This window comes from Convolutriloba macropyga, chromosome 13 (assembly GCF_964194025.1).
Source record: "Convolutriloba macropyga chromosome 13, txConMacr16.3, whole genome shotgun sequence".
Taxonomy (NCBI): domain Eukaryota; kingdom Metazoa; phylum Xenacoelomorpha; order Acoela; family Convolutidae; genus Convolutriloba; species Convolutriloba macropyga.
In genome coordinates, this window is record NC_134480.1 from 24,636,909 (window position 1) to 24,649,089 (window position 12,181).

Here is a 12,181-nt window from a genome sequence, read left to right on the forward strand (position 1 = left end):
TAGATATCTACATGCTTTAAAATGCTTAAAAAACTAATCAGCATTGTTATTAATATAACAATCTTCAAATTGCGGCTGTTCAATCTCATAGGTAAAAATAGGATTTGAAGGCTCCTATTTGTCTATTAACGGGTACTCTCTTGTGTTGATCGAGCAAAAACTCGGTTAAAACATTTTTAAAGCAAGTTTTACTATTAAAAGTTCTCATTGAGAAGGGCAATTTGTTCCATTTTTGAACGCTTTTCAAGATTAAATATTTGTTACTCGGCTTCGTTTTCGTTTTCTTTTTTATAAAAATTTGATTTGTTCTCTTGTTCTGTCTAGCGTTATGGCGACTAGTAAACATTTTAAAATTTTCGGAGAATTCCCAGTGTCTGATATCTGTTTGTAGCTTGATTAGGCTAACTTTTGAGATAAACAATTCGGCTGGCATGATACGATCCTTAATGAGAAGATCAATGGAGTGGTCAAATTTTTGTCAAAAATAACAAACTTTTATTCCCCAGTTAATTTGCTTGTTTATGCGGTTTATGTTTTTTGCTCTAAGAGTATGAAGGAAAACTCCCCTGAAAGAAAGATGAGAGAGTACAACTGACTTGAAAACATCAATTCTTACTTTCAAATGAATTTTTTTTCTTACAAGATACAAAGAACAAATTGCATTAGCCATTTTGCTTAAAACGGAGTTCAGGTGATTTTCAAAGGTTAGGTTTGAATCAATTTGTACTCCCACATAACGACAAGCATGAGCTGGTTTGATAACTTCGCCTTTAGAAGAAAACTCTGGAGCCGAATTAGTATGATTTGTAAAGAACAACATCTCTGTTTTATCGGCATTTAAAGTGAGTTTATTCTCTGTCAGATAGTTGTCTGTTTGTTCTAATATTTTTTCAAAATCTTCTGCAAGATCTAAGAACACAGCACTAGTGTCGTTGTTATCTTCCGTATTTCCTATTACTTCTTCAATAAAGTAAAGCACAGCATCAGTAGACGACTTTCTGGATTGGAAACCAAATTGTTTTTTGTTCAAAAGCGCAAACTTTCCAAGATTTTCTACTAACTGATTAAGTAAAAGTTTCTCAAAAACTCTTGCAAAAGTTGGTGTTACGGAAATTGGACGATAATTAGTTAAAACAGAAGCATTTCCTTTTTTGAAAATTGGCGTGATGTGTGCATCCTTAAGAATTGTTGGAAAATTTTTCTCTTGAATACAATCGTTAAATATAATCTGAAGATGCGTCCCAATGGCATATTTTCCGGATTTCAATGCCCAAGCATTAATTTATCCCGGCCCTGGTGCTTTGTTGTTGTCTAGATTGTCAATAACTTTATAGATTTCCCTCAAAGTAAAAGGTATAGATTTCCCTCAAAGTAAAAGGTTGAGTCATTAAAGGTTAATATTAATTGTTTCTTTTCCGTACCAGTATGAGGTCCCATCCGAACCTAAACAGGTATGGGCCAGACGAACTTAGACCGTACGAACAGAGGGGACAAGAACAAAGTCAGGTACGAGCCAGACCGAACAGATTTTGACTACCCTGCGCTAGATTGAACAAACCTAGACCCTGGGCCAGACCAAACCGACGCAAGAACAGACTAACCCTGAACCAAACTGGGAACTGAACAGACTTTACACAAACAAAACTTTCAGAATAGACTAAACTTATACAAATAAACAATAACTAACTTTAACGTTAACAAGCTAACTTTTTAAGAATAAACAAACTTTTGCGTGAACAAACTACTGTGATTCTGTACTAAATGTGTTTTCGTCTAATCCATTTACTATCCAATTTATGTATATCATTATATGCGGTGTAAAAATGTCAATTATACATAGTCATATTCTACCGTGAAAAAAAATTCTACCGAGTAGAATAGGAGTTAATGTAGTTCAGATTGGCTTATGAGGAAGCCCTTTTGGACTGATTTCTTCATTTATCAGAAGTGAGACTGACCTTGATGGCTTGTAGTTCATCTGAGAACTTATTGGCAAAAACTGGTTCGTGAATGGGTAACCCGACCCTGTGTGCGAATAGAATGAGCAGTCCAATGTCAAAGGCTCCTCTGAATACCTCTTCACAGCACGCTGTTCTGAAATGTGAACACATCAGTGCAAATTTTCATAGATTGGGAATCCGATCAAGTTCAAACAAGCCGAAACATCCAGTTCAATAAAAATGTTGGGGGTTAAAAAAAACATTTTCTTAGTTAAATCTTTTTTTTTCTTAAGAAGTCGGATACCCCATTTTCCATTTCTATTGATCATTGCGTTGAGAGCACTTTTTATCGATTTCATTTAGTAGAAAATTTCCGAAAAGATCTTCCACAGCTATGTTTTAAGATCAGAGTTGCAATTGGGTGTGGACAACAGTGACTGTATTTCCTGTTGCCCAAGATACCTGTTTCTGAGCAACCTTGGACAACAGTGACAATATCTTGTCGATGTTGCCCAGAAACACAGTCACTGTTGACCCTACAATCAATGTTGTCCACCGTTGGAGAAAATAACTTCCGCAATAGTAAACAACGTGTCAATTAGACCGAAATTTTATAAAATTCCTTGCAAAAATAATTGCAGATATATATTTTTCAAACATTTAAATTAATAATATTACCGAAAAGTTAAAAATAACATGCCTTCAGAACAATCATGATTATATATTGAAATAATCAAAATTGTACATGAATCTACAAATAAACTTCTGGTTATTGATTGATATTGCACAAGCTGTTCGTTGCTATATAAAAAAAGGTGGAACCGAATGATCCTAATTATCTGTCCACTGGTATCATTTCATGCTGACATTGCAAGAACTCTGTTATAGCTCTTTTAAAAAGTAATTTCTCACCTTTGCTCTTTCATTAAAAAATCAGAACGTCTAATGATTTTTAAGAGTGTTAATATATGTATTGATTTGAGAATATAGAAACCAATTGATAAATTGCTTAAAGAAGTCGTTTAGTCTATGCTAAATAAAAGCACCCATGTAACTTCTCGTAATAACAGAAGCCCCACAGTTCACAAAACTTACGTCACAGCAGTGAAGTCTGGTATCAAAAATTATTTTCAAAAAGTCAGTACGGCTAAATGCTCGTAAATCTGTGGCCTTACGTTTTGACATTAACGTTGTTCTGGATATTGTCCGATAGACGCTTCCACTGTTTTTCAAGAGTGTTCAACTTCATGGCGATAAGGTCATTGTGGCTCTCTGAGAAGGGATCCAAATCGCCTACTCTGCCTCCAATTTCTCTTCCTCCAGAATCCATTTCGTCTTGTGCCTCAGCTTCCGTGTTTAAATTATTCTCTTGGCTGAAACAGTTTTAAAATCAAAAAATTTACTCTTGTCAAAATTACACGCCTATCTTTTAAGAGCTTTCAAGAATCTTGTCACAATCGCTTATCTTATAAGATCTGACACTCATATTCTTGTATGATCTTTCATGACATCTCGTTTCTTGTGGTATTGTGTGTTTCAACGCACCAGTAGATCTTTTTTCAAGAGGAATGGAAAAAAATGCATTTTGTTAGCTCGTCAACAATATCATTGTTCAAATAAAATTTTTTGGACAAAGTTGTAGCTTTCTGTTACTTTCACATCATCATTAATGGCTAAAATTATCATTCAGCTTCAAATATTTCCGAAATTACATGAGAACTTATTAATAATAATAATAATAATAATAATGATAATAATAATAATAATAATAATAATAATAATAATAATAATAAAAATAATAATAATAATAAACATAGCTGGCAGATTGCCAGAAAATAGCCGCAATAGACTCGTAGATCGGCAGTCTCAAAAAGAAACAGTAAAAAAGACAGACCAAAAAAAATTGTCTTTTCATTGAAGGCTGATATGTTATATTTTGACTAAAAATCTGTAAATTTCCGCTGCCTCTATTAGCTGCTCTCAAATAACCTTCATTTAGAGTGACAAACACCCATTTGACCTTATCTCTTTGAATTAAAGTAAAAAATCAATTTCAAAGTGAGGAAGTCGTTTTTGAGAGTGAGGTAAGTCAAGTGTGACCAAAAATTTAATCACGCGATTGAACAAAAAAACTCGCTCCACTAAGAGCGAAAAATGACGTCACGCATGCAATTCAGTTGAAATTGCATGAACGAATGAACAAAAAGTGGCTGTGACGTCATATGGTCGTACCAAAAATCATTACGACGAAATAAATAAACATAGCAGGACAAGTCCTGATGTACAATTCAAAGAATTTTCATTGACTAAACAAAAAAACTAGACCTAGAATGGAATATGAGTTAATTAAGAAAACCATTTTAAAAAATGAGAACCAAAAAAATAAGAAAAAAACAGAAAATCAATGTCAAAATGCCGCATGTGAACAAAAAAACCACTAGCGAGAAAATAAAATTTAATTCAAACAAAAAAATTAGGCCTAGAATGAGCTGTGAATGGATTGGGAAAACTATTTAGAAAAAAATCCTATCCAAAAAATCGAAAAAACAGTAAAAATCAGAGTGAAATTGCCGCATGTGAACAAAAAATCACTACCGAGAAACCGAATTTTTGTTCAAAAACCGCTTTCTCACTCTACTTTAAAATCAGAGCGAAAAAAAATTCACGCCACGAAACCACTCGCTCGCTTTTTTGCTCCATTTCTTGTTTCGGCGTGACCAAAATCACCACTCCAATTCGACTTCAAAAATCATGAAAATGTGTGAACATATCTTAAAAAAAAGACAGCGCCCCACTACAATTCAAATTCTTTGAATTGTAAAAAACCAAGAGAAGGCCAATAATAGCGCCAGCTATCGCCGTGCGGCTATTAATAATAATAACAATAATAATAATAATAATAATAATAATAATAATAATAATAATAATAATAATAATAATAATAATAATAATAATAATAATAATAATAATAATAATAATAATAATAATAATAATAATAATAATAATAATAATAATAATAATAATAATAATAATAATAATAATAATAATAATAATAATAATAATAATAATAATAATAATAATAATAATAATAATAATAATAATAATAATAATAATAATAATAATAATAATAATAATAATAATAATAATAATAATAATAATAATAATAATAATAATAATAATAATAATAATAATAATAATAATAATAATAATAATAATAATAATAATAATAATAATAATAATAATAATAATAATAATAATAATAATAATAATAATAATAATAATAATAATAATAATAATAATAATAATAGTAATAATAATAATAATAATAATAATAGTAATAATAATAATAATAATAATAATAATAATAATAATATTGAATTCAACCAAACATGGTTACAACCAGCTTGGTAGTCCCCAGATTAGGGGAGAAATCAAGTTTCAATAACTAAAATTTCTCGAAAACTTTCCATCCTGAAGTGTAACTTTTATATTCTACAACCGAAGTAGCGCTTCGCAAAGGGTTCTGCTATTTTAACAAAAAAATTCTAATATTGATTAAAGCTTCACATGATTTTAAAGGTAAAGAGTAGAAACGCCTATGTTTTGTTACAAAAATATTACTTTAACAAACAGATGGTTAAAGTTTCCAAGTCAAAAGTAACATTTACCCTCCAGTTTGTTGTACAAAATTTTAAATGGAGATTGACGATCGCTTTTCTGCTAGACATGACAGCAAGTTCTAAGGTAGCCAATGTTTCTGTCGATCTGTACAAGTTTAAGTTGATGAAACAGATGCTGTTTTAAGATTCTCTAAAATGTTATCCGCGATTTTATTTTATATCTTTTGAGAGGCAGTTTGTTCCCTACACAATGCTTTTTGGTGCACGGAACAGTTGCTTGCTTTCAATGTGATAACCTGTTATGCTGAGCAATTTTTCTCAACAGCATAGTTTCCCCCAGCTAAAATTTATCACCGAAGGCGTTTCTTGAAAGAAATGTCACTTCTTAATCTTGAAACCTATATGACTGATTAGCAATTCTGCTTGTAGTATTGAAATTCACCACCAGCAGAGCTTATTGATATTTTAATTAACTTTTCTGAAGGTGAAATATTAAGGGTTTTATGTATTACAAGATTATCCACCCTGAACTAAATAATACTTGAAAATAATTTCAAAGAATTTTTTGCGAGATATCGACGCCCTTATTTTTCAAGATGAAGCAAGCTCATGCTCGACAACTATATTTTCTTGAAAATGACAAGGATTGAGGTTCCAAAGCAAAGAGAACTCTGATCAGCCAATTTTTGGTCGCACACGCTCGGTGATTAATTGGTTCTGGGGTCCCAAAACTCTGAGCCACGCAAAGGCTAAGTGAGCAAAATAGTCCTGATGTTGGTAGCTGAGGGTCTGATCAGAGGTCAAGTTATAGAAAATCGACTAATTAGATGACAAAGTATGCTCATAGGTGCCAACTCTCTCTGATCAGAGGCTAAAGTTTTGGAAACGGTCTGATCAGAGCTTCCTGGGTCTGGAATCTCAGCCCGGAAATCGCAAACTTTTCTGGTCGCTAACAAAGTTTGTTATTAATATTTACCTGTTAAAGACAACATCCGGGTGTAAAAGTTTAGACACATATTGAGAGTAACTGTTCACACTTTCAAGAGTCCTCATTAGGTCTTCACGGAGCTGTTCTGTTGTAGGACTGTTGCTATTGTTGCTCACTGTTAAGGCCATTGGGCTCAGCTTCAAATCAACCCGGTTAACTGCTCCCTTTTCTTGTCTCTGCGCAAACAAACACATGCAACAAACTATACTGCAAAAACGATCGGTGATACATGGAAGCAAGATTTGCTGTCTTTATTCAAATTAATTTTAAAAAGTTTTAAAAAGAACTAAAACAAAGCTGTCGAATGACTGTGATAGGAAAACTTATGTGGTTTTGATATACTCGTACGGAATTCCAAGTGTAAAAAAGTACTCGGCCAAACAATATCCGATTGCAAATGAGTACTCATTCAGAGATTGGTTCACTTTATAGGCTTGTCAGACTTGGGCCAACCCGGTATCACCACCCGAAGTATTTCAGTAATGACCCAGAGCAAATTCACTACTCTTGTAGACAGTTTTACAATTATCTCACACGTTTTACATTCTCTAATCATGTCAAAATATAAACTGCCCGATCTAATTTTCAGAGTTACATTACTCCTATTTTATTATGATTGTTCCGACCCCCACTTTAGTGGGGAGGGAGGAACTATATACTCAACTGAGTTTTTTATTGTTCAGTCAATTTTGGCTGACCGATATATTCATATTAGAGAATTGTGAGTGGTATCATTAAAAAGCCCGTCCAGCGTAGAATACGGAATTTAAAATTTTTTTCAATTTTCGTGTTTTACAGGGAGTTATCGAGGTTTAAAATTTTGTGAACATTCGACTGTTTTTGTTCACATTTTCAGTAATTTTTGCTAAAATTTGACACAATTTCGCTAATATAATTCAAAATAAGTTAAAATTTTTAACGGAAGAGTGTTGTTGTTACCGTTAGAGATAGCAGAGCGTTGCTGAATTGTTTGATTGAAGTTTTTTTGGCTAAAATTTTTGACAAAGTTTCCCAAAATTCAAATTTTTTTCATAAAAAATGGCAGAAAATATGCTTTTTTGGTCCACTTTGTTAAAGTTTGCCAGACTTAGTCACCTAGTAACCTTAACGCAGACTTCCTAATCTAAAAAAAAACGCTATATGCAATTAGGCGCGGTATGAAAGTCTTCTGGAATTAAAACTTTGCCGTTTTTTGCAGAATTAACTCGATAATTATACAAAATGCATCTTCTTTTTCAAAATTTGAAGAATTGCACTCAACCATTGGTCTGATTCGCAAATACTTGGAACACTTGTTCGGTTTGCAGGGCGGGCGACAAATTCAGTGAGGGTCGATAATATCATGGACTCTTAGAATCAGAGACTTTTTGGTTTTTATTTTGATGCTGGCTTTTTTCAAAAAAAATGCTTTTGTTCTTTTAATGCTAATTACTGACATTTTTTCACGGCTCCAATAATGACAGCTCCAATTTACGTAAAATGGAGGCCAAATGTAGATACAGCTTGTTTTCAGAGAACCAAAGCGTTTTTATGGCTTTGAGGAAGCGTTTTAGTAAAATTTATCTGAACTCTTGTCTTTTGCCTTCAATTGCTATTCTTTTGGCAGTCTGATTTTGAAGTTTGACCACTCAAAGATCAATATTTCTTCCTCAAGAGGTGCAAATGAACTTTTTCTATTCATTCTGTTGTAATCTAATGTCTCTTATGTTATTGAATGTATTTGTTTTAAGGAAATTTTTGTGATTTTTTGAACTTGTCAATTTTTTATATTATTTTAGTCAACACTTTGCTTATTCTCAGTAAGTACAAGTCAGCCTTTCCCTTTATAGAATAAAAAATGATTTGTGGCCGATTGCTTTAACAGAAGGTTTTCTTGTTTTTGGTTCTATGAGTTTTTATACAAATATTTCTGATTTTGTGCATAATAGGCTATTTTTGCTGTTGTTTTTGTTTCTTTTGTAAATTGTAGCATTATTTAACAATCTAAGTGAAAAAAAGCTTTACAAAATTTGAAACTGAACATAATTTTTGTTTTTGTAACATATGGTTTGAATGGCTGCGCCACCGTTCTCTTGCAGAAATTGGTATAGTTTTTTTGCCCTTTATTTGCTGTTAATTTTTGTTGTCATATGCCAAAAATTGTGTTATTAAAGGTCTCAGTGGCCAACTATAGATGAAAAATTGAACTTCAATAATTGATATCGGTAAATAACTAATGACTGTTTTGATTTTCGAATTAAATTTCTAAGAGAAAAAAGAGTATTAGTATTCTTCAACTTATCCCTTTTTGTTCTGGTTTGCGTTTTTTTCGTTTTTTACAATGTTGTACCATTTTTTGTAAATCAGCCACATTATTTAGAGATTTTTTAATGATTTGTTGAACCAAACGATAATTTTTCTGTTGTTTAAACGTTTTAAATGGTGTCTTCAGGGCTTAGACAATTTGTTTCAAAATAATTTCGTGAAGTTTAGATACTTTTCAGTTTTTGTGGTTCTTTTTGTTCTTGTTTTGTGATAGTCGCTTTACGAAAAGACGTCATGATAGTCAAAGAAGTCGCCAATGAAGATGTTGTATTCTCGTGGTTAATATCTTATCAATTTAATAGCTTAAAAACTGTGGTTTCGTAAAGTTGTTTTTGAAACTTATTAGTTCAGCTTGCATTTAATGTTATTTTATAATCTTATGATTTAGTCTCATTAATAACAATGTCGTAATTAGTTTTCTGAGTAGTTGCAAGACAAACTGTCTACTCTTTTAGTCAAAAGCTTTTGTTGGCTATGAATTTTTAAACTATTTGTGTTTAATAAAAAAAGTAGATAGATTTTTGAGATCTGCCAATTTTATTTCTGTTAAATTGTAGCTAAGCATCTCTATATACAATTCACATCGTTTACCTTTTGAAACAAATTTTTCTCTTCATAGCAATTTTATTTTCCTCAAATGTTTTTTCTTCTTGGAACAACCAGATTTCATAAAACCAATTTTCGTGACTTTTGCAAATTTGCCCTTTTTTGTAGGTTCTTGTTTTCTTTTCACAGTATCACGATAATGGGCGTCATTTGACTTACAAATGTTGTCACCTCTAAAAATTGCAAACGAACATTTTTATTGTTTTTAGTGATCACCTTACTACTTCGTTGATTGGGGTGACATGCAAAATTCGTGCATAATTTTTCGTGCAAATTTTGCCTGTGTTTGTCGTTCTTTTTGTAGTCGTATGACATATCCTGGATAATGAAAGGCCTCAGTCGCTCTCTATTGAGGTATAACCAACTCTCAAAAAAGATTTCATTTGATGCGTAATGTTTCTAATCACTTCGAATTTAATACAATTTTAAAAATGCAATGTTTTAATAAACCTCAGCCGCTTTTTCTCATTTCTGGTCGACGTGTTGCCAAGCCGCATTGAGGAAAGGTCGCACATCCTGTTCCAAAAATTACCGCTTAATCTTCTTAGTATTCATTTTATCTGATGCCCTTTTGATTAGGTTATTAGTGGTTTTCAAAAAATGGACAAGGAGTTTTGGTCGTAATTAATATTTGTAACTCTTTGATTTTTTTTGCCGTTTTTCCTGGTAGTCATATTATGGTAGCCACAGGTCTCATAATCCCTCTAAAGTAGATTGTTTCATGTTTTTAGTAGTCTGTTTAATGATATGTTGATATGTTAATTCCTTTTATCTCTTCCTCATTTGGTAGACAATTAAGTGAAAAATGTAGAAGAGCGGGGTCGGAAATTAATGTGCGAACGCACATTACTGAGCTTCCTTGTTGTAAATAAAAACATTTAATTAAAACACTGCCAGAGGAGATTGTTGATTCGACGATTTAAAAACGAACAGTATCGGGGTTGAAGTCTTTAGTATTAACAAGGAGGCTCGGTAATGTGCGTACGCACATAATGTTCCGACCCCGCTCACCAAATGATGAAGAGATCAAAAACATACATGTCATTCATTAAACAACCAATGAAAACAATAAAACCACACTAGAGGGCCGATGAAAATTTTTGGTAATGGAACTACCAAAAAGGACAATAAAAACTCAAAAAAAAATAAACATCATTTACAGCAACTACTCGATGTCTACAATAAAAAATCATAATCAAACGAAACTTGCATCAGATAAAACTTAAACAAAACAGTTTAACCTATACTTCATTTGCAGAAGTGAGACCAGTTGTTCATGCGACTGGTTAACAAGTCGACAAAAAAGAACAAAACTAGCAAAGAATTGCAAAGTTAAAAAATATGTTACTATTTTTGAAAACATGTAACTTCACAGTTATTAATGTCATTATATATCACCTCAAATCACTGAAGTTTTCGTTTATATCTCCATAGGAAGCGATTGAGACATGCCATTATCCGGTCGTCAATTGTGCAAATTTTAAAGACAATGGGAATTAAGATTTTTGTTATAAACCAAAAAGATAACAAAAATCCTCTAAAATGTACAAATATATAAAAATCTCAAACAGTTCATGAAATCTCGTAGTAAAAGTAGTAACAAAGCCCAGAAACAAACGTTTGAAGCTAAAATTGTTATAAGGGTTAGTTTATAGCTCATTGCAAATGGTTGTGACCTGTCTTTACAGAGACTAAGCTACAATGTGACCGAAAAAGTTTTTTAAAAAATGATGAAGCTCAAAAACACAAAAAGGTTTTGTAAACAAGTAATTCCAAAAGTTAGAACAGATTTAAGATTTCATTAACAAGAAATGGATTAAGTTGCAAAACCTCAGCAAGCTAATTGGGCCTGTTATTAATGAGACTACGTCACGACCCCATAAAATTACAAATACATAACAAACACACAAAGAAGCGAAAACTTCAAACAATTTTGCAATATCACACTATTCAAGACACTATAATTATAAAATGTCACCTTTAAAAACTGTAAATCATCCCTTTCTCCTCATCCTAACATAAACGAGTCTTCCCTATAAAAGGACAACGTAGAAAAGACAACAAAATAATACCAAAAACTGAACAGTATAGAAATCTCGAAAATTTTTTTGAAAATAAATGGTCGAAGCAATCAGTCAGAACGTATAGCAAAACGCGATAAAAGTGGTTGATTCATCAAAAGTTTTTGAGACTTCTAATTAGTGAGGTTGAGTTAAATGGTGACCAAATTGAAAGCAAAAAGAGAAAGTTAAGAAAAAAACTTTTTTTAAAAAATTTAATTTGAAAGTCATTAAAACAAACAGCTATAAACTGAAATCTTTATCTAGTGGAATTATACGTCCTGGGCAAGCAATTGAGACCTATCGTTATCAGGTATACGGCGTACAACAACAAAAGGACAGACAAACATAGAAAAAAAACAACAAAAAATCCACAAAACTTTTCGAGATAACATGGTCTCAGCCCAAAAAGCAAACTGTTCAAAAAAAAACAAACAACATATACAGATACGCTGTATAGTATTTCTATTACGCTTTCCATCAATTAGATTTGTCAACAATGTGATAATTCGAGAAGGAAACAAAATGGACTAAAAAAATGCAACTATGCTAAAGAATGAAAAAAAATATTTGAAATTTCGTAGTATCGAAACAAGGAAAACATTAGTTGAATAAAAAAACCGTTTCCAACAAAAACTTTTTGCTCATACGAAACTGGTTTCT

The 12,181-nt window shown here is 31.9% G+C and overlaps 1 protein-coding gene across 3 annotated transcripts in view; it reads right to left on the reverse strand.

Moving 5' to 3' along the window:
• LOC142352042 (uncharacterized) overlaps positions 1 to 12,181 on the reverse strand; it is a 128,596-nt gene that overhangs the window by 29,803 nt on the left and 86,612 nt on the right. For all 3 annotated transcript variants that reach the window (XM_075404387.1, XM_075404389.1, XM_075404388.1), the window contains 3 exons: positions 6,537 to 6,724; positions 3,116 to 3,313; positions 1,959 to 2,094 (listed from right to left, as the gene is read on the reverse strand). In XM_075404387.1, coding sequence (XP_075260502.1) covers positions 1,959 to 2,094; positions 3,116 to 3,313; positions 6,537 to 6,724 — 522 coding nt within the window. The remainder of the gene's footprint in view (positions 1 to 1,958; positions 2,095 to 3,115; positions 3,314 to 6,536; positions 6,725 to 12,181) is intronic.